Raw genomic sequence first — 24,112 nt, 5'->3', positions numbered from 1 at the left:
AACATGAGAAAGCTTGTAAAGAAGTACACGTGCTGATGAGAGAGTTTCCAAAGCCCCTTTTATTTCTGTGGCTCTTGGGAGCAGATAGTCATGGGGGCTCTGGGTGTCCCCCTGGCTCCAGCAGCCTTGCGTGCGGGCTGATGTCCGGCCTGCTGCGTTTGTTATGGGAGGAGATCTCCGGGAGGCAGGCACATCCCAGATGTGCAGGGCTGAACACACAGCTCCTGAAACCCAGGGCGGCAGCTTTGGGAACTTTCCCTGGGTGAGACGGGACAGGATCAGTTCCAAACAGTATTCTCCATTACTAGTCAGGAAGTTGAGATCTGTCCAGAGCAGCAGCAGAGGTTACAGGCCTTGACACCGAGCACCCTCAGGGTCAAGGACTCCATGCAGAGCACATTCCTTTTGGCTTCTTGAAAAAAGCTACAGTAATCAGGAAGTTTGTGGTCTATTGTTATATATATATATGGTTTCCTCTTAACACGGAAAGAACAGCTTTATTCAGAATAAAAGGGCACGTTTACAGAATAACTTGTGTCTCTTTCCTATTTACTTTATAGAATTAAGGCATAATTAATTAGATTGACAACCCAACTCCAGGTCATTAGGAAAATTTCAGTCTGAGCCAGCCCAAACTAAATTGGATGTACAGTGCAGGAGACATCATCCATCATTCAGAGGCCGCCGCAGAAAGGTGCGTTCAGCCGAACACACAGTTTAACCCTCATTTAAATGCACATTTAGTGAGCGTAAACCTTACTTCTGATGCAGCAAGGAGTTTTACACTTACAAAATGGGAGTACTGCTTAGTGCCCTTGCATGGAAATCCCATGCGAACAAAGGCATGGAGCAGGACTCCCAAGGCAGAGAGCTGCGCTGGCCTAACCTGGATTTTCTTACGACTGGAAACCTAACTCCTGCTCCTGCTGCTGTGTGGGTATATAAAATCACAAAAATAAGTTTTTTCCCACTCCGCTGCCACTTAGCCGGATTAGTACAGACTTATCTGGCTATCTAGCCACAATTAGTCCATACTTTTAAGTGGCAATGGCTAACCACGGCCAGATAGCTGGGACAAGAACTGACTTATCTAGCTCTTTTTTTTTTGTTTGTTTGTTTTTACTCTCAGCAAGGTCTCTTTCTTCTCCAGTTTCCCACACACACACACCCCCATAGTTAAAAGTCTGTGCTTGGCTCAAGCCAAACGCACATTTTAACTCAGCCTATACACTTTTGAACTCCTGATGCATTACCATATCCTTGGCTTGCTGCATGGGGAGTGTAAAAAGCATTGTAATGTGTGCGTTTAAACCACGTGCTGAGATCCAGCACCCAGTGTTCCTTCATGCACGGATTATTGCATCGGCCTGCCACATGCTGCAGGGGAAGTCATCATGCCATGTCGGTGCAGTGCACACCATGGGGGGGGAAACCATCATTTAGGGTGATGGGATTGTGAACATTCGGTTCTTTAGACTTGCGTAGGATAAGTGCACAGGGAAAAAGGGCAGAAAGGGAAACCCTTCTAGGAAGGCAGTTACATTAATGACAGGAACAAATGGATTTGGTGCAGAACCAACAGAGAACTTAAGGAGCAAGCTAACGTCCTGAATATTTGATAAACAGAAATGGTAGGTTACGGCTGCATGAGAAACATGGTAATAAACAGAAAGAGATGGGTCAAAATAGACCTCATGTGCTGGGGAGTAGTGATGGATTTAGTTTTTTTCTGCCCCCTAGGCACGTTTGGTGCTATCAGATTCCCTCTCTCCCCCCCCCCCAGGAAGGTCAGACAACAGGGAGCAGATGATCTAAGGCACCGCTCCATGATTTCCTGCAGCAGCTCAGGGGTAGATTCTGTGACAAAACGCAGAAAATTCTGAAGCAGACTGGTAAACATTGCCATCTTTTATATTTAACCCTTTGAACCCCCTCCTCAATCATCCCTTCTTAATTTATTATATTTATTTAAATAAAAAATATATATCCTGCACAATGCGACATACTCGACAGGAAAGAACCATCACATACATAATAATATTTGCAAAGAAACAACTAAACAAAACAGTAAAACAATCATAAAAACAACATACCAAAAATCACAAATTACCTGTTCCAGACTACTGCCTTAAAACATTATGCAATAACTAAAAATAACAGTTACAAACATGCTTACCATGATAGTATTATGTCTTGGTGCCATAAGCCAATCACCTGCTTCCTAAGTGAGAGGAAGATCTCCATTTTTCTCAGTTTATCTGGGAGCTCATTCCAGTACTTAGGGCCTGTGACAAAGAATGTTTTTTCCCGTGTTTCATCTAACCATGCCTGATGAACAGAGGCGACTTCAAGAAGATTGCGACAGCAAACCTCAAAGCTCTGCAAAGCTTATAAATCTTTTAGGAGAGAGCTGACACAAATTGAAGTATCAGAGCTCAAACATCCAGGGACTAAACATACAATTTTAAACCTGATTCACCAAAAGACAGGCAGCCGATGAAGAGAGCTTAATACAGGTGTAATATGATCACATCTCCGGACGCCTTGCTGCCGCATTCTGTACCACCTGGAGGCTTTTTAAGATTTTTAAGGGCGAACCTATATACAGCGAGTTGCAGTAATCGTTTGGACAAAACCATCACCTGTAAAACAGAACAAAAATCCTTGAAGGCTTTAATCGATATAACACTTGTAGCTTGTAAAAGGCACTCTGTACAACTTCTTTAACCTGAAATTGCAGAGCTATGTCGGGTTCAAGCAAGGCCCCTAGCACATGCAGTTTTCCAGACACAGGAGTAAGCCATTTCTCAAAATGAAATGAGATCGGAGCATGTAATATAGGAAATCTACTGACGATCATCATCTCGGCTTTCTCAACATTCTACAGCAACCAGGTTGCAGTCATCCAAGACTTAACGACTCGCAAACACACAGACACAGTTGATAAAGCATCACTCACTGTACATGATATTGGAACGAAAAATTATCTATCTGTAGACTAATCCTAATTTGGCTAGAAGGCTACAGATTGGATGCAGATAAGCATTAAACAATGAGGCTGACAGGACAGAATCCTGAGGAGCTGCAGTTTCTGTAGAGAACCTTCCACAGGCTTTATTGATTAATCCTTACGTGTTTTATACGACCAAAGAGAAAGGATGTAAAGCATTTCAGTACGGCTCCTGAGACTCCGATTTCCTTCAAATGGCCTAATAAAATTGAGTGATTCACTGAGTCAAAGGCAGTGGAATAAGTTTAATTGATATCTCAAAGCCCGTGCAAGCTAAGAAAAGTAGGCCCCTATGTAAGGTTCTGATGTGTGATACTCAATAAGAGAAATCGTTTTCTAAATTTCCCAAATAATTTTTATTTATTTAAGAAGGCTTTACTAGCTTTTTTGTTACCAAATTCTTTAATTACAATTGAAATTTTTATTTATACATGTTAGAAATAGATATATTTAGCTTTTTTTAAAATTTTGCCCAACAAAAGTAGGCCCCTTGAACATTGTAGGCCCTAGCCAAATGGCCATGCTGGCACCCTCTCTCCTGGAGTACCAGGGCCAGTGGAAGCACTTGGTGAATTAGGCAATCTCCTAGGGTGCCTCAGGTTTGGGGGCGGCCCAGCAGCCACCTACTGTTTCCACCAGACTTGCTCTGAATTGTGAAAAAAAAAAAACCATTGGCCCAACTCCCGATACTGGTGGCAGCTGCAGGACCTAGGTGACTGGACCTCCTTCCAGCTCTCGGGGACCGGAAGAGGAAAGGTGTTGTGGGCCCGCGCGGGCAGGAAGAAAGATGCCCAGTCGTTGCAGCTGGAAGGAGCGGGCCCGGAAGAAAAGACTGAGAGGGTCACACATCGCAGCATCGGCCAGGCCACGTGGCAGAAAAGAGGAGCAGCAGCAGACGGCCTGTGTGGTCAAGGACTGAAGCTGTGTCTGCTCAACAAGGGAGTGGAGGCCTCCTGATGCCATGGAAGTCCAGGAAGAAAGCTGCTGCCTACACCTAGGAGGGAGGAAAAAAAAAAGTGTATGCATATGAGCATATGTGAGCACATAATTTTAAATTGTGCATGGGGAGAGGGGTGCCATGCTGTAAGGTTTGTCTAGGGTACCTAATACCCTTGCACCGACCCTAGGCTTGTAAGCAGCAGAGTGTCTGTGCTACGACCAGTTCTGAAGCTAAACTGGTACTGATCTGAGATGTTATTCCTGTCAAGGAAATCTTGAAGTTGTTTTAAAACAGCACATTCAGTTCCCGTGGTTAAAAAGGACAATAAAGACTGGACGGGTGGCTACCAGGATCAGTAGGGCCCATTTCTTTCTATTATTTTCAAAATGGGACCTATCACTGCTTGTTTCAGCTGTTCTGGTATACAGCCCTCCTCTAAAGACGCATTAACAATCTTTGCAATCGAGGAGCATATGTGGGCACGTACAGACTTCAGTGCAGCTGTAGAGCGTGAATGAATTAACTGCACCAGAGGAGTTGTTGATAGATGTGTAACCCTACCTAGGGCCACTAACAGGTTTCTAGAGGATTTCTGGAGGGGTCCAGCTCTCCAGGGCAAGTCAGGAGTGTGCTCTAGGGGGTTCCTGCTCTCTTAGGGCCTGATTTTAAAAAGCATTTACTCGAGTAAAACTGGGTTTTATTTGAGTGCATGCACTTTACTAGAGTAAGTGGGCTTTTGAAAACTGCTTCAATATATACCATTGAATTGTCCAGAGGATTTCCTCCAGTAAGTGCACTTTACTCGAATAAACAGTTTTTGAAAATTGCTACAATAGTAGTTACATTTACGCATGTAAATCCTTTTCAAAATTACCCCCTTAGAGTCAATTTAGAGCAGCGAGTCTCAACCAGTGTGTCGCCAAGCACCGGCAGGCGTGTCGCATGCTACCCGGTCTCCCACTGCTCTTCCCTCCCCCTTCCTCCACCGAGCGAGAGGCAGACGTTCCTCCGCTGTTGCCGTTGCCGCATGGGCTATCAGCACGTTCAGGCCCAGATGGGAACGGCAGCAGTGTCATTGCAAGCTGGCAACTGCAGCTGGGCCTTTTCTTCTTCCTGCACTTGCCCCCCCATGGCCCGGAACAGGAAGTGATGTGCAGTGGGGGGTGCGGGAAGAAGAAAGAACCATGCTGCATGGAAACGTAGCGGTGGCAGTGTGGGCCCGGCAATCGGCAAAGGAGACAGCAGCATTAGCCCCCTGCAGCAGATGGGATTCTTCTTTCTTGGCCTGCGGGGGCTGGAGGAGGAGGCTGCTGCAGCTACCATTTGTGCTTGGAGGGGGGGGGGGAGGAAGTGAGAGAGAGACAGCCAGCCTATGTGTAAGTAAGAGAGTGTGTGTGTGTGAGATTGAGAGTGTGTATGTGTAACTGTAGTTGAGAGCCAGTTTGTAAGTGAGAGAGAAAGCCTGTGTGTGATTGATAGAAACTGGTCAGAGAGGTCATGTGTGTATATGTGAGAGACAATGAAAGTGACTGGTCAGGGAGATGACTGGAGTGTATGTGAGAGAAAGAGAGACTGGTGAGGGAGATGACTAGCATGTGTGTAAGAGAATGAGAGACTGGTTGGTGAGGTGACCTGTGTGTGTGTATGTGTGTGTGACTGAGAGAAAGCATGGAAGTGAGAAACCTGTATATGTGAGAGAGCATAGGAGTAAGAAGCCTGGTGGTGTGTGTGTGTGTGGTTGGGGGGGGGGGGGGTGGGGGGGGGGGGGGGGAGAGAGAGCATGGGAGTGAGAAGCCTGGGTGTGAGTATGCATGAGAAAGAGACTAGTTGGGAACATGACTGGTGTGTGTGTGTGAAAGAGAGACTGGTGTGTGTATGTATGAGAGAGAAAGTGATTATAGGAATGAGAAGCCTGTGCATGTGGAAAGAGTGAGCATGGGAGTGAGAGAGAACTGGTGCATGCGTGTGTGTGTGTGTGAGAGAGAAAGTGATTATGGGAATTATTTATTTATTTAACGCTTTTATATACCGAAGTTCGTATGGAACATCACTTCGGTTTACATAAAACAGAAAGGAGGAAATGGAAAAGGAAGGGAGGAAGAAAAGTTACATAATAACAATGAAAAGCCTGTGTCTGTGTGGAGAGAGTGAGCATGGGAGTGAGAAACCTGGACGTATGGAGATATGTGAGAGAGCAAGGGATTGAGAAGCCTGTATATGTGAGAGAAAATATGGGAGTGGGAAACCTGAGTGTGTGTGTGTGTGTGTGTGCATGAGAGAAAAAGACTGGTTGGGGCGGTGACTGGTGTGTGTGTGTGAGAGAGACTGGTTGGGGAGATGATTGGTGTGTGAGAGACAGAAACTGGTTGTGGGGGTGTGACTGATGTGTGTGTGTGAGAGAGAGAGACAGAGAGACTGGTCATGGGCCCTAAGGAAGAGGACCATGAGTACAGAGCTTCAGCCACTACTGCTTCTGGTGTGTGCTACTGGCCTGCAGGGGAGGGGAGTAGAGCTGCTGGAGGGGGTTAAGTTTATTTTCTTGATTGACTGCCATTTTAATTATTTAATTTTATGTGATGTGTCTGCTGTTTTGAAATATTTTTTTGGTGTTTGGAGAATTTTTAATGATTTTTATGAGTTTTTAATTGTTGGATATTATTCTGTTCATAGTTGTTGTGAAACATTTATTCTTCTTATTAGTATAGTTATACAATTATTTCTGTTGGGATCTATAGTGCTTGCTAGTTCTGTTTTCCTAATAGGAGGTATATTGGTGTTTAGGGCCTGATTTAATATTTGTAGTGTTGCCTTTTCATAGATAGGGTTGCTCCTGTTTGAGTGTATTCCATAATACAGGTGTAACTGTGTGCGGATTAGTTTATGTGCATTACTGCAGATCCTGGGAGTATGTTAGGTCGGTTCTGTGTATGTGACCGAGGTGAGGTATTTTACTGTATCAGTCTTATTTGTTGTATTTTCTCAAGAGGACATGCAATAGTGATAAATTGTTGTCTTTTCATAAGTAGGGCTATTGAGTCTGGTAGTTGGAGTTTGTGTTGCTGTTACTGAGATGACACCAGAACCAGAATATATTTTTTGTAAGGTGAGTTGTACGGGGAATGTCATAATTCTGCTTTACATCCATTATTGTGGGTCGGGGGGGGGGGGGGGGGGGTTCCTGTGGATGCAAACTGTACTTTTACATTTAGCCCTATGATGGTCATGTGTTCAGTGTGTCACGCGTGTGAGAACCATCTGTCAGGTATGTCCTGACAGAAAAAACTTTGAAAACCACCGATTTAGAGGACAGAGAGTTCTGCTAGTGCAGAGCTCATGCAAACTGCAGGCTTGGGTGCTTTGCAAGTCTCCTTCCTGTTTAAGGGAGGAAGAGTGTAGGAGGATGTGAGAGTTTGCTGCTGTGAAGGATGAGGTGATGTAGGAGGTGCAGTCCCTCCACGGGGTATAGAATGGGGTCAGTAAAGGTCTCTACAAGATGCCCCCAGGCATCTGTGAGGTGTCGTCTTGTGAGTCCTGAGAAGAGAGAGGGCTTTGTCAGACATCCAGAGATTTCTGAAGCCAGGAATAGCAAAAGATTCCACGCTGAGGGAAAGGGGTTTGGTCACCTCCTAGATGGAAGAACCCTGTCCAATAAAGGGGGTAAAATCCTTGTCTGGGAAAGCCCCTGTACTTTGAACCAGTTTTTGGAATGATACTGCCCATGGGTTTTGGGGCTGAAGCTGTGGGGCGAGTCAGATCCCTCCTGATCAAGAACAGTGAACTTTACTGAGTTTTTGTTTATCTCCTGTCAAACTGTGTTCTGAGACTTACTGACAGATTCTGCTGATTTTTCTGTCTGCCTTTGGACTTTTTTTTTAATAAACTTCATTTTTGGAATCAAGACTGGTGTGGACATTGGACTATGTTGAGTCGTTGGGCCTCCCAGAGTTTGTGTGGTCCCCACTGGCGATCCCTGGTGGACTTGATCTATTCTCAGGGCTGCAGCAGTGGCCCTCACATTCCTCTGCAGGTCTGAAAGTGATCCCGAGAAAAGAGGGGGGGTTTCAGATGTAATAATTTCAACAATATCTGAATTTGATGCACTGTAAAACTGATCCCATGTGCTATCAGGATTAGCAAGGAACTCACAACCATTTAATTTCACTCATTCTCTCTCTTGTTCTCCAATCCACTCCAGTCTGAACTCCCTTTTCATTCAACTCTATGATTCTCTTCTGATTCACTCTTACCCCAATCACCTCCTTGCTGTTCAGCTTGGAGAAGAGATGGCTGAGGGGGGATATGATAGAGGTCTACAAAATCATGAAAGGACTTGAATGGGTAAATGTGAATTGGTTATTTATTCTTTCAGATAATACAAGGACAAGGAAGCACTCCATGAAGTTAGCATGTAGCACATTTAAAACAAATTGAAGCAAATTCTTTTTCACTCAGCGCATAATTAAGCTGTGGAATTCATTACCAGAGGATGTGGTTACAGCAGTTAGTGTAACTGGGTTTAAAAAAGGTTTGGATAAGTTCCTAGAACAGAAGTCCATAAACTGCTATTAATCAATAAAGATTAGAAGCTTGGGATCTATTCATTTGGGGGTAGATTTTAAAAGAAGCGCGATCAGCCTACTTTTGCTTGCGCATCAGACTCAAGCAAAAGTACGCTGGATTTTAGTAGATACGCGCGGAGCCGCGCGTATCCACTAAAATCCCTGGATCGGCGCGCGCAAGGCTATTGATTTTGTATAGCCGGCGCGCGCCGAGCCACGCTGCCTAACCCGTTCCCTCCAAGGCCGCTCCGAAATCGGAGCAGCCTCAGAGGGAACTTTCCTTTGCCCTCCCCTCACCTTCCCCTCCCTTCCCCTACCTAACCCACCCGCCCGGCCCTGTCTAAACCCCCCCCTTACCTTTGTCGGGGGATTTACGCCTCCCGGAGGGAGACGTAAATCCCCGCGCGCCAGCGGGCCTCCTGCGCGCCGGGCCGCGACCTGGGGGCGGGTACGGAGGGCGCGGCCACGCCCCCGGACCGCCCCGGGCCGTAGCCACGCCTCCGTACCCGCCCCCAAAATGCTCCCGACACGCCCCCGAAACGCCGCGACGACCGGGCCCGCCCCCGACACGCCCCCGACATGCCCCCCTCCGAAAACCCCGGGACGTACGCGAGTCCCGGGGTCTGCGCGCGCCGGTAGGCCTATGTAAAATAGGCTTACCGGCGCGCAGGGCCCTGCTCGCGTAAATCCGGGCGGATTTACGCGAGCAGGGCTCTTAAAATCCGCCCCTTAATGTTTAGGTACTTTCCAGTTATTTGTGACTTGGATTGGCCATTGTTGGACATGGGATACTGGGCTTGATGGACCCTTGATCTGACCCAGTATATCTTATGTTCTGATGTTCATATTTCTATGTGTGTGTCGCTTCCTCTAACCCTTCCCCCTCCTGCCAGAGAGCCATTGTTGCCTTAAAGGCATTCACCCTTTTCTCATGCTCCCCCTAGTATATTCAGTACCCTCTTTCCCATCTCCCACTTTTCATCCCCAGCTTTCACTTCTTTCGTGCTGCTCCCTCTCCCACACGGCTTTCACCCTTCCTCACCTACTCCAGCATTCACCCCTTTTTGTGCCACCTCCAAGCGTTCATCCCACTTTTACCTCCCCTAACCTTCATGTCTTCTCATATTGCCCAGGCATTCACCTGTTTCTCACGTCATTCCCCTTTCAGGCTTCACCTCCTCCTCCTTTCTGCCCTTTCTGCTGGCCGCTGAGATCTGAATCCCAGGAGCACAGAAAGCTGCAGGCCTGCTGTGTCCACTCCAGCTCCTTCCCTTGTGTGTGTGTGTGTGTGTGGGGGGGGGGGGGGTATGGAGATCTGGCTTAGGAAGCAGAGTAGCTCTTCTTTATTCTGCTCTGTGCCTTCCAGCATTACCTCTTCCCCTCCTGTTCTCTGCAAGCTCCCTTGAAGGGGAGGTGCTGGAGCAGAGGGCAAAGTGAGATTCACTGCTGAGAGGCAAAGTGAGATTCACTGCTGAGAGGCAACAGATCTTCAGCTGGCCTGCTGTCCCCCGTTTTTTGCCATCCTTGGCACATGCAGGCCTGCTGGGAGGGGAGGGTGTTGCGGTGACAGGAAGGAAGACGGTTTGAGATTATTGAGATGGATTAAGAGAGAGTGAAGGAGAGGAAGTGTAGGGAAACCATCCAAGCTAGGATGAGAGCGAGACAGCTGGGGAACTGGGTGATGTCACAGATAAGAGGGAAAAGTGAAAGCAAGAATTGTGTAATATCCAAAGCCACACGAGTGAAACAAGTGACCACAAGGAGAGAACTGATGGGGAAAGAGACCACGAACTACTGAATCCACCCATGGCTAGTGCAAGTCTATTAGGAACCCTAGGTGAACCTTCAGCCATTTTTCCCCTCTGCATTCAGGCCTAGCGAACACTCCTAACCCACCATGATTCAGATCTTGAATCTGGTGGTGGTGGGATCATCAACAATGATGATCCCACCACCAGCCCCCCCGGAACACCCCTGTAAAAACACAGAATTGGACATGGGAAGGACACATTTAAAAAAAACATTTACGTGGGTATAGGGGCCTTTTGAAAATGACCCACCCTAAAATTGCCTAAAAATACGCCCAGTTGAAAAGTAAAGCCTGCTTGTATTCGCCTTTTGAGAACTGGTAGAAAGGCTGCAGGTAAAAGCTGCAGACCCTGCACCAAAATGTACAGTTTTAAAAATTGCCCCATACTTTAAGAAATATCTGCATTTCTTTATAAATTTTCCAAATAATTCATTCAAGTGTACACTCATGTTTTAGAAAAACAAATCAGGACTGCATTGTAGTATCCATAACAATATTGTAAACAAAATAAAACATATTACACTATCATGATCCCATTTGACTGGAAAAACAAGTAAAGCGGGAGCTTTTTTTCTGATTGAATTGGAATTATGTTAAATATCAGATCACCCGTCAACGCCAGGGCAGCAATATAGTGGCGAGAGTTACACCCCCAATGAAGACATCATATCAAAACACGGCCCGTGTTGGGTATCATGTATTTCTGGATTACTCCTGCCAGCTAAAAGGTGAATTTGAAAAGCCCCGCGCATGCCAGGACCAGGAGATACGCGCACAAATTGGACCGGTGCACGCCAAGCGGATCTTAAAAGCCACCCAGGAATGCGCATATCTCCTACTGCGCACTCAAATGAAAAGTTTCCAAAAAGGGGGCGGGGCGTGGCCAGTCCTGGATTTTCCCTTGAAATCAGCGCGTAAATATGTATACGTATTGGAACGCGCCGGGGTTCCCTGCCGCGTGAATTTACTTCTGCCAGGATTGGCGTGTAAGTTTTGAAACAAAACATTTAGGAAATTCAGCAGGGTTTTAAGGGTTGGGGCAAACAGGGGGGAAGGCAGCCTGTTACATTAGGGGGAGCTTACAAGTCCTATCCCTAAACTGGGCGAACTGGGAACGAACTGGGAAAACGGCGAATGGTGTCGGTGCACATCCCTTGTAAATTCTCCCCGACAGCTGGCACATTTGAGATTAAATTGCATGCACGTATACGTGCGTCCAGGCTATTTTATAAATGCGCGCATATTCGCGTGGATATTATAAAATGAGCGTGTCTCCAGGTGCGGGCCGACAAACGCAAGCACATAAGCACACGCACGCATGTTTAAAAGTTACATCCCTTTTATACCTGTGGACATTTTAATTGCATAAAATAAGATTTACAAATTGACTGGTTTGGGGAGATAAGTGGGCCACATTGATGAAAAGGTGGCTCCCGGAAGATGTGTTGGTCAGCTGGGAGCCTCATATGATGAAAATCCCCCTATTTCTTTATTATTTTTAACATTGTAAAAAGTATTATCAATTGTTTAATCAAATCAGGCAGTTATTTAAATTGTGGTCAGAAGATCACCAGCATGCTCCAAAACCTGATACTATTGTGGACTTAGTTATATATCTACAGATTTTGTTATAATCATTTGAATCTAATCTTGGATAGAGTTGCAACAAACCCCGTCCAATGGGAAATAAGAGGATTTGGATTGCAGCTGCGTTTGTCCCAGGATTGTCTGGAGGTCTGTGACAGGGCCTTGTGTGTGACATTGCTTATCTAGAGACTTGACGTGGGATCCTAACATCCTCCAGCATATGTTGTGCGTGCTTAGCAGCTTTCGGTTAAAATTTAAAATGTAATTGAACTTTTTCACTTTTCTAATTTATGGTCACATCTATCCCCTTTTATGTTTTGTTTTGTTTTTGTATCTGGGACTTATGGCAGTTGAGGACCCTAAGGGCCCACCTGGTTTGTTTAAATTGACTCAGTGGTGGCTGGGAGATCTACAGAAGCCTTTCCGCTTAAGCACAAGTCATTTTGCATTTTCAGATGAGGAAACTGCATTCTTGTTGTCATTGGCAGGCAACCTCTGTGTTTTATTTTGTTTCTAGTGGGTCCTTTAGAATTGCAGAGAACGGTATTAAGCAAATTTTGAAGTGCGAGTCAGGCTGGCTGTCAGAGTATAGTGCTGATCAAACTGTTTGGAAGGCCTTAGTCTCACTTGCCTAACCCAGTGACTGTTTCTCTCATTTTTAATTGAATTTAATTTTGGATATGTATTTATTTATTTATTTGTTTGTTTGTTTTTATATACTGGTGTTCGATTTGCATATCACATCGGTTTACATATAACTTAAAGGTGCAGGAAGTCAAGCATTTCCTTTTGTTTGGTACAGAGAATGACTAGAAACAGTAACGTGAGGAGTAACAGTAACATGATTAAAAACGATGATAGTAATAAACAATAAATAACATTTGTAATAGTAATGAACAATAAATAACATTTGATGTAGGGTGTATCTGTAACAGTAGCATGGGTAATATGTTATATATACATATATGGTGAATCTGAGACAGTGTTAGTATGTTACATAGATCGTGAGGGGGGATATTATGTGTTGAGGAGAACATCATGGCTATTGACTTGATAGATATAGCATAATGGCTATTTTGACTGGTCTTTTCTGACTGGTCAGCCACTTCAAAGCATATTATTGTCAGGTAAATGTTTCCTGGTACCCAGCAGGCTTACAGTCTAACAGGCTGATGCAATAAGATGCATTCAGCAGAATGCACAATTTTACCCTTAGTTGTGTGTCTATTTTTGTCTATTTTTTGAGCATAAACATTACCGCTGATGCAACAAGGGATTTTTCACTCAAAAAATGTGCGCCCCACACCATGTATTTAAGTTAGCACCCTTGCATGGAAATTTCATGCAACACTCCTGCTTTCTCTCACTGACGACTTGCTCATAGGCATGGACCAAGGCAACTGTTACCTCCTCGCCCTCCTCGACATCTCAGCTGCCTTTGACACCATCAATCACAACCTCCTCATCAACCGTTTGACCGAAATAGGCATCTCAGGCCTAGCCCTGCTATGGTTTAAATCCTATTTATCTAACAGAAAGTTCTCTGTCAAGATAGGAAACGCCAACTCCACACTCTACCCCCTGGCTCAAGGTGTTCCCCAAGGCTCCTCCCTCTCCTCTACCCTTTTCAATATTTATCTCACACCTCTATGCCAGCTCCTCACAGACCTCGGCCTCAAATTCTACCTCTATGCAGATGACGTGCAAATCATCATTCCCATCCACAACTCTCTCTCAGACGCCCTCGCATTCTGGAACACATGTCTTGCCAACATAAACGATTTCCTCACCAACATCCACCTCGCCCTAAACTCCGCTAAAACAGAGCTGCTCCTTATCTCTCCCCACCTCCCCCCCAAACCCCTGATCTCTAATGACCCAGCTTTCAATACTATAACGTCCCAACCTACTGTAAGAGACCTTGGGGTAATTCTTGATCAACAACTCAATCTAAAAAAACAGATCAACTCCATCCTCAAAGAAGGTTTCTTCAAGCTCAGTATTCTGAAGAAGCTCAGACCCCTCCTCCACTATCATGATTTCCATACTGTCGTCCAAGCTACCCTTTCCTCAAAGCTTGACTACTGTAATGCCCTCCTCCTCGGTCTACCCTCCTCCACTACCAAACCCTTACAATTGTTCCAAAATGCAATTGCCAGGGTTATCACCAACTCTCGGAAAGCCGATCATATCACCCCCATACTCAAAGAACTCCACTGGCTCCCCATCGCATCTCGCATTCTCTTTAAAGTCTTAACTATATTACACAAATCTATCCACTCTCACAACTCTAACTGGCTGGATGAACCCCTCTGTCTCATACGCTCTGAACGACCCATTCGTTCTGTCAAAGGTACCCTCTCCATTCCCCCTTTGAAAAAAGTCCACCTCTCCTCTACCAGAGATCGCGCACTATCCATTGCAGGTCCCAAACAATGGAACGCCCTCCCTACCACACCCAGGCTCGAGCCATGTTACTCCAAGTTCAGAAAAAAACTTAAAACATGGCTCTTCCAACAAGCCTACCCAATCTAATCTTCACCCCCTCCCCCCTTCAGCCCATACCTTCATTGAACCTTTTGTATATAGACCCTTGGGCCCTTGTAAGTATATAGACCCTGTAAGTAACCCGTTTAAGCCTTTATATACAGTCCTGTAAATAGCCTGTTACAGTTTTAATGCTTCAATTTCATTGTCCTCTGCTCTATGTATATTCCTCCCTGTTTCCCCTCCCCATTGATTGTAATTTCAGCCTTTCAGTTACAATGTGAACCGGTATGATGTATGCTTACTAATGCCGGTATATAAAAAGTTTTAAATAAATAAAATAAATGCTAATGAGGACATTAACTATTTCCTCCCAATGCAGAGAGGTGTGCAGGCATAACGCCTGCCTGTTTTTCTAACGCTGGAACCTTTACGCCTGGTCAGTAAAAGTTCCAGCGCTGCTAACACCTTGTAGCACATTTAAATGTTTAGTGGTAGTGGAAGTATTAATAGTCTGAGCTGACTGGATGTGCCTTGCGGTCCTTACCTATTATATTCTCTGTTCTATCTCTGGTTATCCTGACAAAACAGAGTGATAACTGGCTAATGCAACACGCAGTGTTCAGAGCTGGAGGGCTCATTCGTTTTATTCTTAAAGGAGTTCACAGACTGACCTGTGCCTCTGAGTCCTGCAGGGGTGTTCACTGCCAACATGGAAATAAGAATTCCTTTACCAAGGATCCCACTGTGGCCGTCTTGTGCCCCTTCCCTCTCGCTCAGGTTACCCTGCTAGGAGCTAACCCTTTATTCTTTCCTTCTGCAGAGCAAGAAGCTGGAGCATTGTCAGAAGGAGGCAGATGAGGTGGCTGTAATTATGTTGAACAACGTCAACAGTGTGATAGAGCGGGATGGGAAGCTGAACGATCTGGAGGTGCGATCAGAGAAACTTCTAGACATGGTAGGTTCCTGCAAATATTCCCTTCTGCACTGGAATGGTTCTTCTCTGGAACCAGCCCAGAAGTACCCTAGGGGAGTAATTCTCTACCCTCTCCTGGTCACAGAGCTGAACAGTCGAGTTTTCGGGATATCCATAATGAATATGCACGAGCATACATTGGAGAGCCATTATGTACAAATCTCTAGTGGACATTCATTATGGCAGTCCTGAAGACCCAACTGGAAAGGAGTGCCTCCAGGAGAGGGTTGGGAAACAACAGTTCCACGTCATAAGGATCAGGCGGATCCAGTTCTGGGTTTTCCCACCGCAAGCATGGAGCTATAGTTCTGAATTCCTTACAGAACAAAAAGCAGCAGGGAACTAAAGCTTCATGCACGCAGTGGGCTAAACTAGGACTGGCTCAGCCTGTCTTTTATGATAGGGAATTGTTGGCAACCCTAGGGTACCCAACATACGAAACGTGCCCAGAGGAGCCCCAAAATGCACCTCCCATCTGTGGATGTTCCAAAATACTTAATCTATTAATACTAGAAAGTACACATTCTGTCTGAGGGAACCCCAGAATACACGTAAAACAGGGTGTCCCGAAATGCAGTCCTGGAGGGCCACAACTCTGTCAGGTTTTCCACCATAAATATGTATGATCTATTTTCATGTAAATACGTCTCATGCATAGTCATCATGGGAATCCTGAAAGGCAGACTGGGGTGTGGCCCTTTGGGACCGAGTTTGGGGAGCCCTGATGTAAAAGACACGTCCTCCCTGAGGACATCCCAAGATGCAGACTTTGCCTGGGAGCAGCAGCGTATTAAGAATGCAACGAGTCTGGGACTCAGTCCAAAAGTGGGTGCAAGCCTACAACTCTATCCTTGCCACTGCCCCCTCCCTTCACCTTGCTGTTCAGAAGGGGGAAGCAGGACCTGCTACCTTCAGCATGTGCCCAGCATCTTCTCTCACTACAAGGGGAGGGAGGGGAGCGTGAAGGCTGACACAGGGGAATGAGCAAGCGGAGTCCTAGATGCAAAAACACTACCTGTAGGTACACCGAAATACGCATGTTGGGTGCTAATACTTCAACAAACACATCCTTCTGAGAGGTGGCTTAAGATATAGACCGGGGTAGGCAGTTCCACTCCCCGAGTGCTGCAAGCCATTGCCGTTTTCAAGATATCCACACTGAATATTCATGATTGCATGCACCACCTCCTTTGCATGTGTATTCATTGTGGATATCCTAAAAAACCCAACCAGCTGGTGGCACTTGAGGACCAGAGTTTCCTACTCCTGATGTAAAATCTCTTATGGGTACAGCACAATACATACCCTGCCTAGTAACACCTCCACAACACACCCTGCCTGCTGATGCCCCAAAATACATAACCTGCCTAGAAATATTACCGTAAATCCACCCTCTCAAAGACCATGCCAAGATTAGGGGTATCATCTCACTGCCTGTCAGGTCTGGAGAGGCTGGTGCAGTCCAGGTTTTGCCCCATTGCATGCAAGGCATTGTAGTTCTGATGTCCCAAATAAAAGCAGGACTATACCTCCATGCATGCAATGGGGCTAAGCCAGGACTGGATCAGCCTCTTTGGGCAAAGCTACCCAGCACAGAAATGATCCTTGGGAATACCAACAAAAACAGCAGCCTGCCAAACAGCGAACCTGGTCTGTGCTTGCCCTAAACACAGTGCCTGGGAATTCCTCCCTCCCAGACTTTACACAGCTTCTTCTGGATTAACCTAGGTCTCAGGTTTGAAAGCCCTACCCTCTGATCACTTGGCTCTGCCAAGAATTGTTCTGCAATTCCTTGTGCAGAAAAACAAGCAGCAGCACACCTGAGTGCCAGCCCCACAGTGGCACCATCTGCCAGCTGATTGCTTGCCGAGAATACTTTCAACAGCCCTGCCTTTCTTCTCCTTCTCCTTTACATACAGTGTGTTAGAGACCAGCAAACAAATATAACGAGGAAATGAAGTGGGGAAGCAATTCAGATACAGAAATTGCATCCCACCCTCCCCTTTGCACCTTCACAGGAGAGAAGCAGCCTACATCCTGAGCTAAGCAGCTTCGCAGGAGCGGCAGACCTGCCAGCTTCAGCAGGCTCCTAATATGTGGGTTTGGGGGGGGGGGGGAGGGAAAGAGAGCTCCCTGGTTGAAATGCAGGGGCAGTTCAGCAGAACCACCACCCCTTTCGTCAGCCAAGTGTAATCGCAAACGTATTTGTATTCCTGTCGCTCCCTTTCAGAGTGCCAACTTTGTCAAGACAGCTGTGAAGGTGGAGCGCAAGACGCGGTGGAAAACCACAAAGTGTAAGATCATTGCCGGAGTCGTGGTGGTAGTCATCTTCATCCTGCTTATTGTGGTCGTTGTCCTGATTGTTCATTTCTCATGAGGAGGAGGAGGAGAGAGCCGTACTAGGAATGAGGTAGACAATGGTCATTGAAGGCTCCGTGACATTCTGCCCGCCTGGGGTACAATCCCAGAGCTCCCTCCAACCCCTGGATTAGAACCCTGACACCTCTGGACTTCCTACCTTTTGCCTTTCTTGATCGAAACTCTCCATTTGTTTATTGTAAGTGGAAATATGCAAAAAAAAAAAGTAGCAGCAATTTATTTTGTAGACATTTTCCCCCTGCTTTTCCTTGCTCCTGAGAGCCCTCAGCAATGTGCTCGCTGTCTGTCCCTTCCTGTGGTCCAGGGAAGAGAGCCCTAGGTCAGCAGTGTCTCTCATCTTGGGACTGGGGCAGGAAATGCCAGGCAGTGCTCGCTCTCCTCTTGGGACTCTGTGAGAGTATTCCTGCGCCTGGGCTATCTCCTCTTTCCTCTCAAACCCCCAAGCAGGAGATCCCTGGCCCCAGACTCGGTTTTTCTGCTCCAGGATTTCCAGACCAACTGACAGCACCCGCGCAGCAGTCGTTCTTATTACATCTGTTGTAACAATCTGCCAAACAGAACATTATTTTATTTGTTTTCCAGCCGTGTGTCACTTTGTTGACTTGTAAACATTATTTTTACTGTAAAGCTATGTCTTTATTGTTTCCAAAGACACATCAACTCTATGTGTAGGACAGAGGGAAGTGTCCTACGAAAGCATCCATGCAAACGAGGGTGAGTTCTGATCCGCAGATAGACCGGAGTTGTTGCCATGAGTTCACTACTGCCTTATCTGCTTTGGAGTCTGCTCCAGTGAACCTGGATATGGCAAACGGCTTATCGGCACAGGCACCAGTGGAATGAATTTAGATGTATATTTCATGGGTTATCCATGTTGGAACCTAGAGCAGAAATACTGAGTTACGTTACTAGGGTTGTGAGCACAGGAGGGTGAGTTACATTTCACTGACAAATCAGTATGGACACTAACAAATCGGCTCTGGGGATACATAACTTGGGCATCAAGAGACAGGAAAGTGGGGGATTCCCTATAAAGATGCCAGGTTTGGGGGTATCATAAGTATTAATATCAGAAAAGTAGGATAAATGGATGGCTCAGGAAAACTTTCACAGCATTACAGAACCTTTTCCTGGTTCAAATCCTGTGCAGGGATTTAAGAAGGTGACCTAAGCTGATGGGTCTCAGTCCAGTTCTGGAAGCGTTCACACTGCAGCCTGTCATATTCCCATGAATCACTGATTCCTGTCCAGGACTCAAAGAAAAAGTGAGAGAGACAATGGTATAAAATCATATAGGGTGCCAACATATCAGCATAACAAAGTTTAAAAAATGAATGAATTATTGCTTGGGCTGCCAAAGAATGGTCCTGGGAGAGAGAGTAGAGCTGCAGTAGCTCTAGCAGAGAAATCTTGTGGGTTTTTTGTTTTTAGTTGCTTGCTTGCAGACCTATAGAGCTTTCCTCAGGAAGGAAAGGTAAACAGAACACTTGGATAGCAAAGAAAGTACATAAGAACATAAGAACATGCCACCATACTGGGTCAGACCAAGGGTCCATCAAGCCCAGCATCCTGTGTCCAAAAGTGGCCAATCCAGGCCATAAGAACCTGGCAAGTACCCAAACACTAAGTAGATCCCAAGCTACTATGGCTTATTAAATAATAGCAGTTTTTTCCTCTAGGAACTTATCCAAATCTTTTTTAAACCCAGTTACACTAACCTCTGTTACCACATCCTCTGGCAATGAATTCAGAGCTTAACTGTGCGTTGAGTGAAAAAGAATTTTCTTCAATTTGTTTTAAATCAGCTACTTGCTAACTTCATGGAGTGCTCCCAGTCCTTCTATTATTTGAGAGAGTAATAACCGATTTACATTAACCTGATCAAGTCCTTTCATGATTTTATAGACCTCTATCATATCCCCCCTCAGCCATCTCTTCTCCAAGCTGAACAGCCCTAACCTCTTTAGGCTTTCCTCATAGGGCGTTACCGTTCAGTGCCCTTCTGCATCTGTTTCTTCTTTTGGGGCTGACAGCCGCATTCTTCGGCGGCATTCCCCAGCTGCAGCGCAGGTCAACACACGCCGTATCATGACTCCTCCCACTGCGGCACGTCATCACCTTCCCCGGACGTTCCTGTACTAGCGCGGGAACTGGGACTATATAAACGCAGCATTGCCTCAGCTACAGGCTTGCTTGTGCTCCTCGGATTCACTCGTTCCCTCTCTGACCCGGATTGTGCCTTGGACCTTCTATTGCCCGCTGCCTGCCTCTCTGACCCAGATTGTGCCTTGGACCTTCTATTGCCCGCTGCCTGCCTCTCTGACCCAGATTGTGCCTTGGCCCTTCTATTGCCCACTGCCTGCCTCTCTGACCCAGATTGTGCCTTGGACCTTCTATTGCCCGCTGCTTGCCTCTCTGACCCGGATTGTGCCTTGGACCTTCTATTGCCCACTGCCTGCCTCTCTGACCCAGACTGTGCCCTGAACCTTCTCTTATTGGCTGCCTACTTAGAGGTACCGGATTGCGCCCTTGACCGGTTGCTTGCTGTGGTCCAAGGTCAAGCCAAGGTAAGACTGTTACAAGGTAAGACTGTTACACTATATTGGGTTACAATTGTAACATAGGGGAGCCATTCTATGCCCCTTATCATCTTTTTTCAGATGAGTTGATCACAACTGCACATAGTATTCAAGGTGAGGTTTCACCATTGAGCGATACAGAGGCATTATGACATCTACCGTTTTATTTGTCATTCCTTTCTAATAATGCCTAACATTGTTTGCTTTTTTGACCACAAGAGCACACTGAGCCAACAATTACAGTGTATTATCCACTATGATGTCTTGAACTCTTTCCTGGGTTGTAACTCCTAAGATGGAATCTAATATCATGCAACTACAGCAAAGGTTATTTTTCCCTATATGTATCACCTTACACTTGTCCACATTAAATTTCATCTGCCATTTGGATGCCCAATCTTCCAGTCTCACAAGGTCCTCCTGAAAAATTTAACACAATCCGCCTGAGATTTAACTACTCTGCATAATTTTGTGTCATCCACAAATTTGATTACCACACTCATCGTATCCCTTTCAGATCATTTATAAATATATTAAAAAGCACCAGTCCAAGTACAGATCCCTGAGGCACTCCACTGTTTACCTTCTTCCACTGTGAAAACAGACCATTTAATTCTCTCTGTTTCCTGTCTTCTAACCAATTTGTAATCCACAAAAGGACATCCCTACTATCCAATGACTTTAGTTTTCTTAGAAGCCTCTCATGAGGGACTTTGTTGAACGCCTACTGAAAATCCAAATTCACCACATCTACTGGTTCACTTTTGTCCACATGTTTATTCAATCCTTAAAAAAAATGTAGGAGATTTGTGAGGCAAGACTTCCCTTTGGTAAATCCATGCTGGTTGGGTCCCATTAAATCATGTCTATCTAAATGTTTTGTGATTTTATTCTTTATCACAGTTTCCATGATTTTTCCTGGCACTGAATTCAAACTTACTGGTCTATAGCTTCTCAGATCACCCCTGGAGTCCTTTTTAAATATAGAGGTTAAATTGGCCACCTTCCAATCTTTAGGTACAATGGATGATTTTAATGATGGGTTACAAATTAATTGAAATAGGTCTGAAATTTCATTTTTTTTACTTCTTTCAGAACCATGGGGTGTATACCATCTAGTATGGGCAATTTACTACTCTGCAGTTTTTCAATTTCACCTACTACATCTTCCAAGTTCACTGTGATTTGGTTCAGTTCATCTGAATTGTCACCCTTGATGTTACGAGCGCGAGGAGCGCGGTCGCCTCTAAAGCAGGTGTTGTGATCCCTTGAGCCACAGCGCGACTCAGGGAGGAGCCCCAAGACACACCGTGGGAGGTAAGCTGGTGCGAGTACGGGTAGCCAGGAGCAGGACAAGGTAAAAGACAAGAACTGAAGGTCCAGCCCTCAACCGAACCTGCCCGCCTCAGGATGACCAGCAACATAGTATTGGTCAATGTTTCGGACCTGCCACTGGGTAACGGCAATAGGCGGCAGGCCGGACAGAAGATGAAGGAAGACAAAGTCCTTAAAACATAGAAGGCTCCGAAACAAGGCACTGAAGACGTAGACTCTGGAACAAGGTACTATAGACGTAGACTCTGGAACAAGGTACTGTAGATATAGGCTAGGGTCAGGACGAGGACTTGGGAGGATTAGACATTGGCACTGTCCCTGGGCGCCCTACACAGCCAGTACCACTGGTCTGGTCACGGACCACCCTGTCCTACACCCGCAGGAGCGGGACCAGCGCAGGAAAGGGAAAAATGCTGCACAAAGCAGTCCAGAGCAAGCTACTGCACACCGGCAGTCTGAAGCGAGGTACTGCACACTGGCAGTCTGAAGCAAGGTACTGCACACTGGCAGTCTGAAGCTAGGACTGGGACAGGAACAACAGGAACCAACATCAGGGGACATCAAGAACCAGGTATAACAGTACATGGAGCCATCATAATAAAAGAAACCAGTGGAAATCTGATCGGCACAGGAAAACCTGGATGAGCATGGCATCCAATCCGAAGGCCAACAGGAACTGAAGTGAAGATCCTTTTATACTGCTGTATGCAGGCAACTCCCTGGGAGGAGTCCAGATGGGCCACCCCTCGCTGACCCTATAAGAATGAAGAGAAGCCGCGGGCCCGCCCCTTAGGGATAAGGGCATGGCCCAAACCCGAATGTCCAGGCTGCAGTGGAGCAGGCCTCGAGTAGGCCCCGAACAACAGCGAAGGCCTCCCAGGCCGTGGAGCAGGATCCGGACAATTGCTCAGGTGAGGCCCTGGCTTCGGAGGGGCCTCCGGAGAAAGGTGAGAGGCCTCCTGTGGCACAGCTACAGGAGGAATTGTAACACTTGAAAACTGTCTCCGGAACGGGTATCTCCCCAACATCCTCTTCAATATACACCAAAGCAAAGAATTTGTTTAGTCTTTCTGCGATGGCCTTATCTTCCCTAAGTGCCCCTTTAACCCCTCAATCATCTAACGGTCCAACCGACTCCCTCGTAGGCTTTCTGCTTTGGATATATTTTTTAAAGTTTTTATTATGAATTTTTGCGACTATAGTCAAATTTTTTTCAAATTCTTAGTCTATCTTATCAGTGTCTTACATTTAACTCCACAATGCTTATACTTTATCCTATTTTCTTCTGATGATTCCTTCTTCCAATTTTTGAATGTATATCTTTTGGCTAAAATAGCCTCTTTCACCTTACCTTTTAACCATGCCGGCAATCGTTTGGCCTTCCTTCCACCTTTCTTAATGCATGGAATACATTTGGACTGTTCTTCTAAGATGATATTTTTTACCAATGTCCAAGCCTGTTACACATTCTGAACCTTTGTAGCTTCACCTTTCAGGGGTTTGTTGTTTTTTAAACTATTTTTCTCATTTTATCAAAGTTTCTCTTTTGAAAGTTTAGTGCCCCACCAGCGTTACCTCTCTCACCAAATCCTGTGCTCCACTGAGAATTAGGTCTAAAATTTCTCCCTCTCTCATCAGTTCCTGAACCAATTGCTCCATAAAACAGTCCTTTATTCCATCCAGGAACTTTATCTCTGTAGCATGTTCTGATGTTTCCCCAATATTGACTGGATAAGGTTAATTGAAATCTCCCATTATTACTCCACTACCAATTAGATTAGCTTCCCTAATTTCTCTTAGCATTTCACTGTCTGTCTCATTAATTTGGTCACGTGGATGGTTGTATACTCCTATCACTATACTCTTCCCCAACACACAAAGGATTTCTATCCATAAAGATTCAATTTTGCATTTAGTCTCTTGCAGGATCTTTATTCTGTTTGATTCTATGCCATCCTGGACATAAAGCGCCAACCACCACCAAGTTGCTCCTCCCTATCATTGCGACATAATTTGTACCCTGGTATAGCACTATCACGTTGGTTATCCTCTTTCCACCATGTCTCTGATATGCCAATTAAATCTATCTCATCATTCACTGCTATACACTCAAACTCTCCCATTTTACTTCTTGTACTTCTGGCATTAGCATACAAACATTTCAAAGTGGGTTTTTTGTTTGTATTAACATTCTGCTCTTTAGTTGAGAGGGATAAATTGGAATCTTTTAACTCAGGTAATTCTTTATTTATAGGTACATGGACTACTTTTCTTATTATTGGAACCTCTCTGTTAGAATGCCCTAACTCTAATGCTTCATTAGTATCCTTCAAAGATACTTCCCTCCAAACCATGTGTTGCTGAACGTCTGTCGGCTTTCCCATTTGATTTAGTTTAAAAGCTGTCTATCTCCTTTTTAAAGGTTAGTACCAGCAGTCTGGTTCCACCCT

At 45.6% G+C, this 24,112-nt stretch overlaps 1 protein-coding gene across 2 annotated transcripts in view; it reads left to right on the top strand.

The window, feature by feature from the left end:
* The window catches only part of VAMP5 (vesicle associated membrane protein 5), a 58,684-nt gene extending 40,355 nt beyond the window's left edge, over positions 1-18,329 (top strand). For both annotated transcript variants that reach the window (XM_029604276.1, XM_029604277.1), the window contains 2 exons: positions 15,217-15,351; positions 17,600-18,329. In XM_029604276.1, coding sequence (XP_029460136.1) covers positions 15,217-15,351; positions 17,600-17,746 — 282 coding nt within the window. In that variant the 3' untranslated portion in view covers positions 17,747-18,329. The remainder of the gene's footprint in view (positions 1-15,216; positions 15,352-17,599) is intronic.
* Positions 18,330-24,112: the final 5,783 nt, after the last annotated feature.

Source organism: Rhinatrema bivittatum, chromosome 5, assembly GCF_901001135.1.
Source record: "Rhinatrema bivittatum chromosome 5, aRhiBiv1.1, whole genome shotgun sequence".
NCBI classification, from domain to species: domain Eukaryota; kingdom Metazoa; phylum Chordata; class Amphibia; order Gymnophiona; family Rhinatrematidae; genus Rhinatrema; species Rhinatrema bivittatum.
The sequence above is the reverse complement of the archived record's forward strand: the minus strand, read 5'-3'. Positions and strand labels throughout refer to the sequence as shown.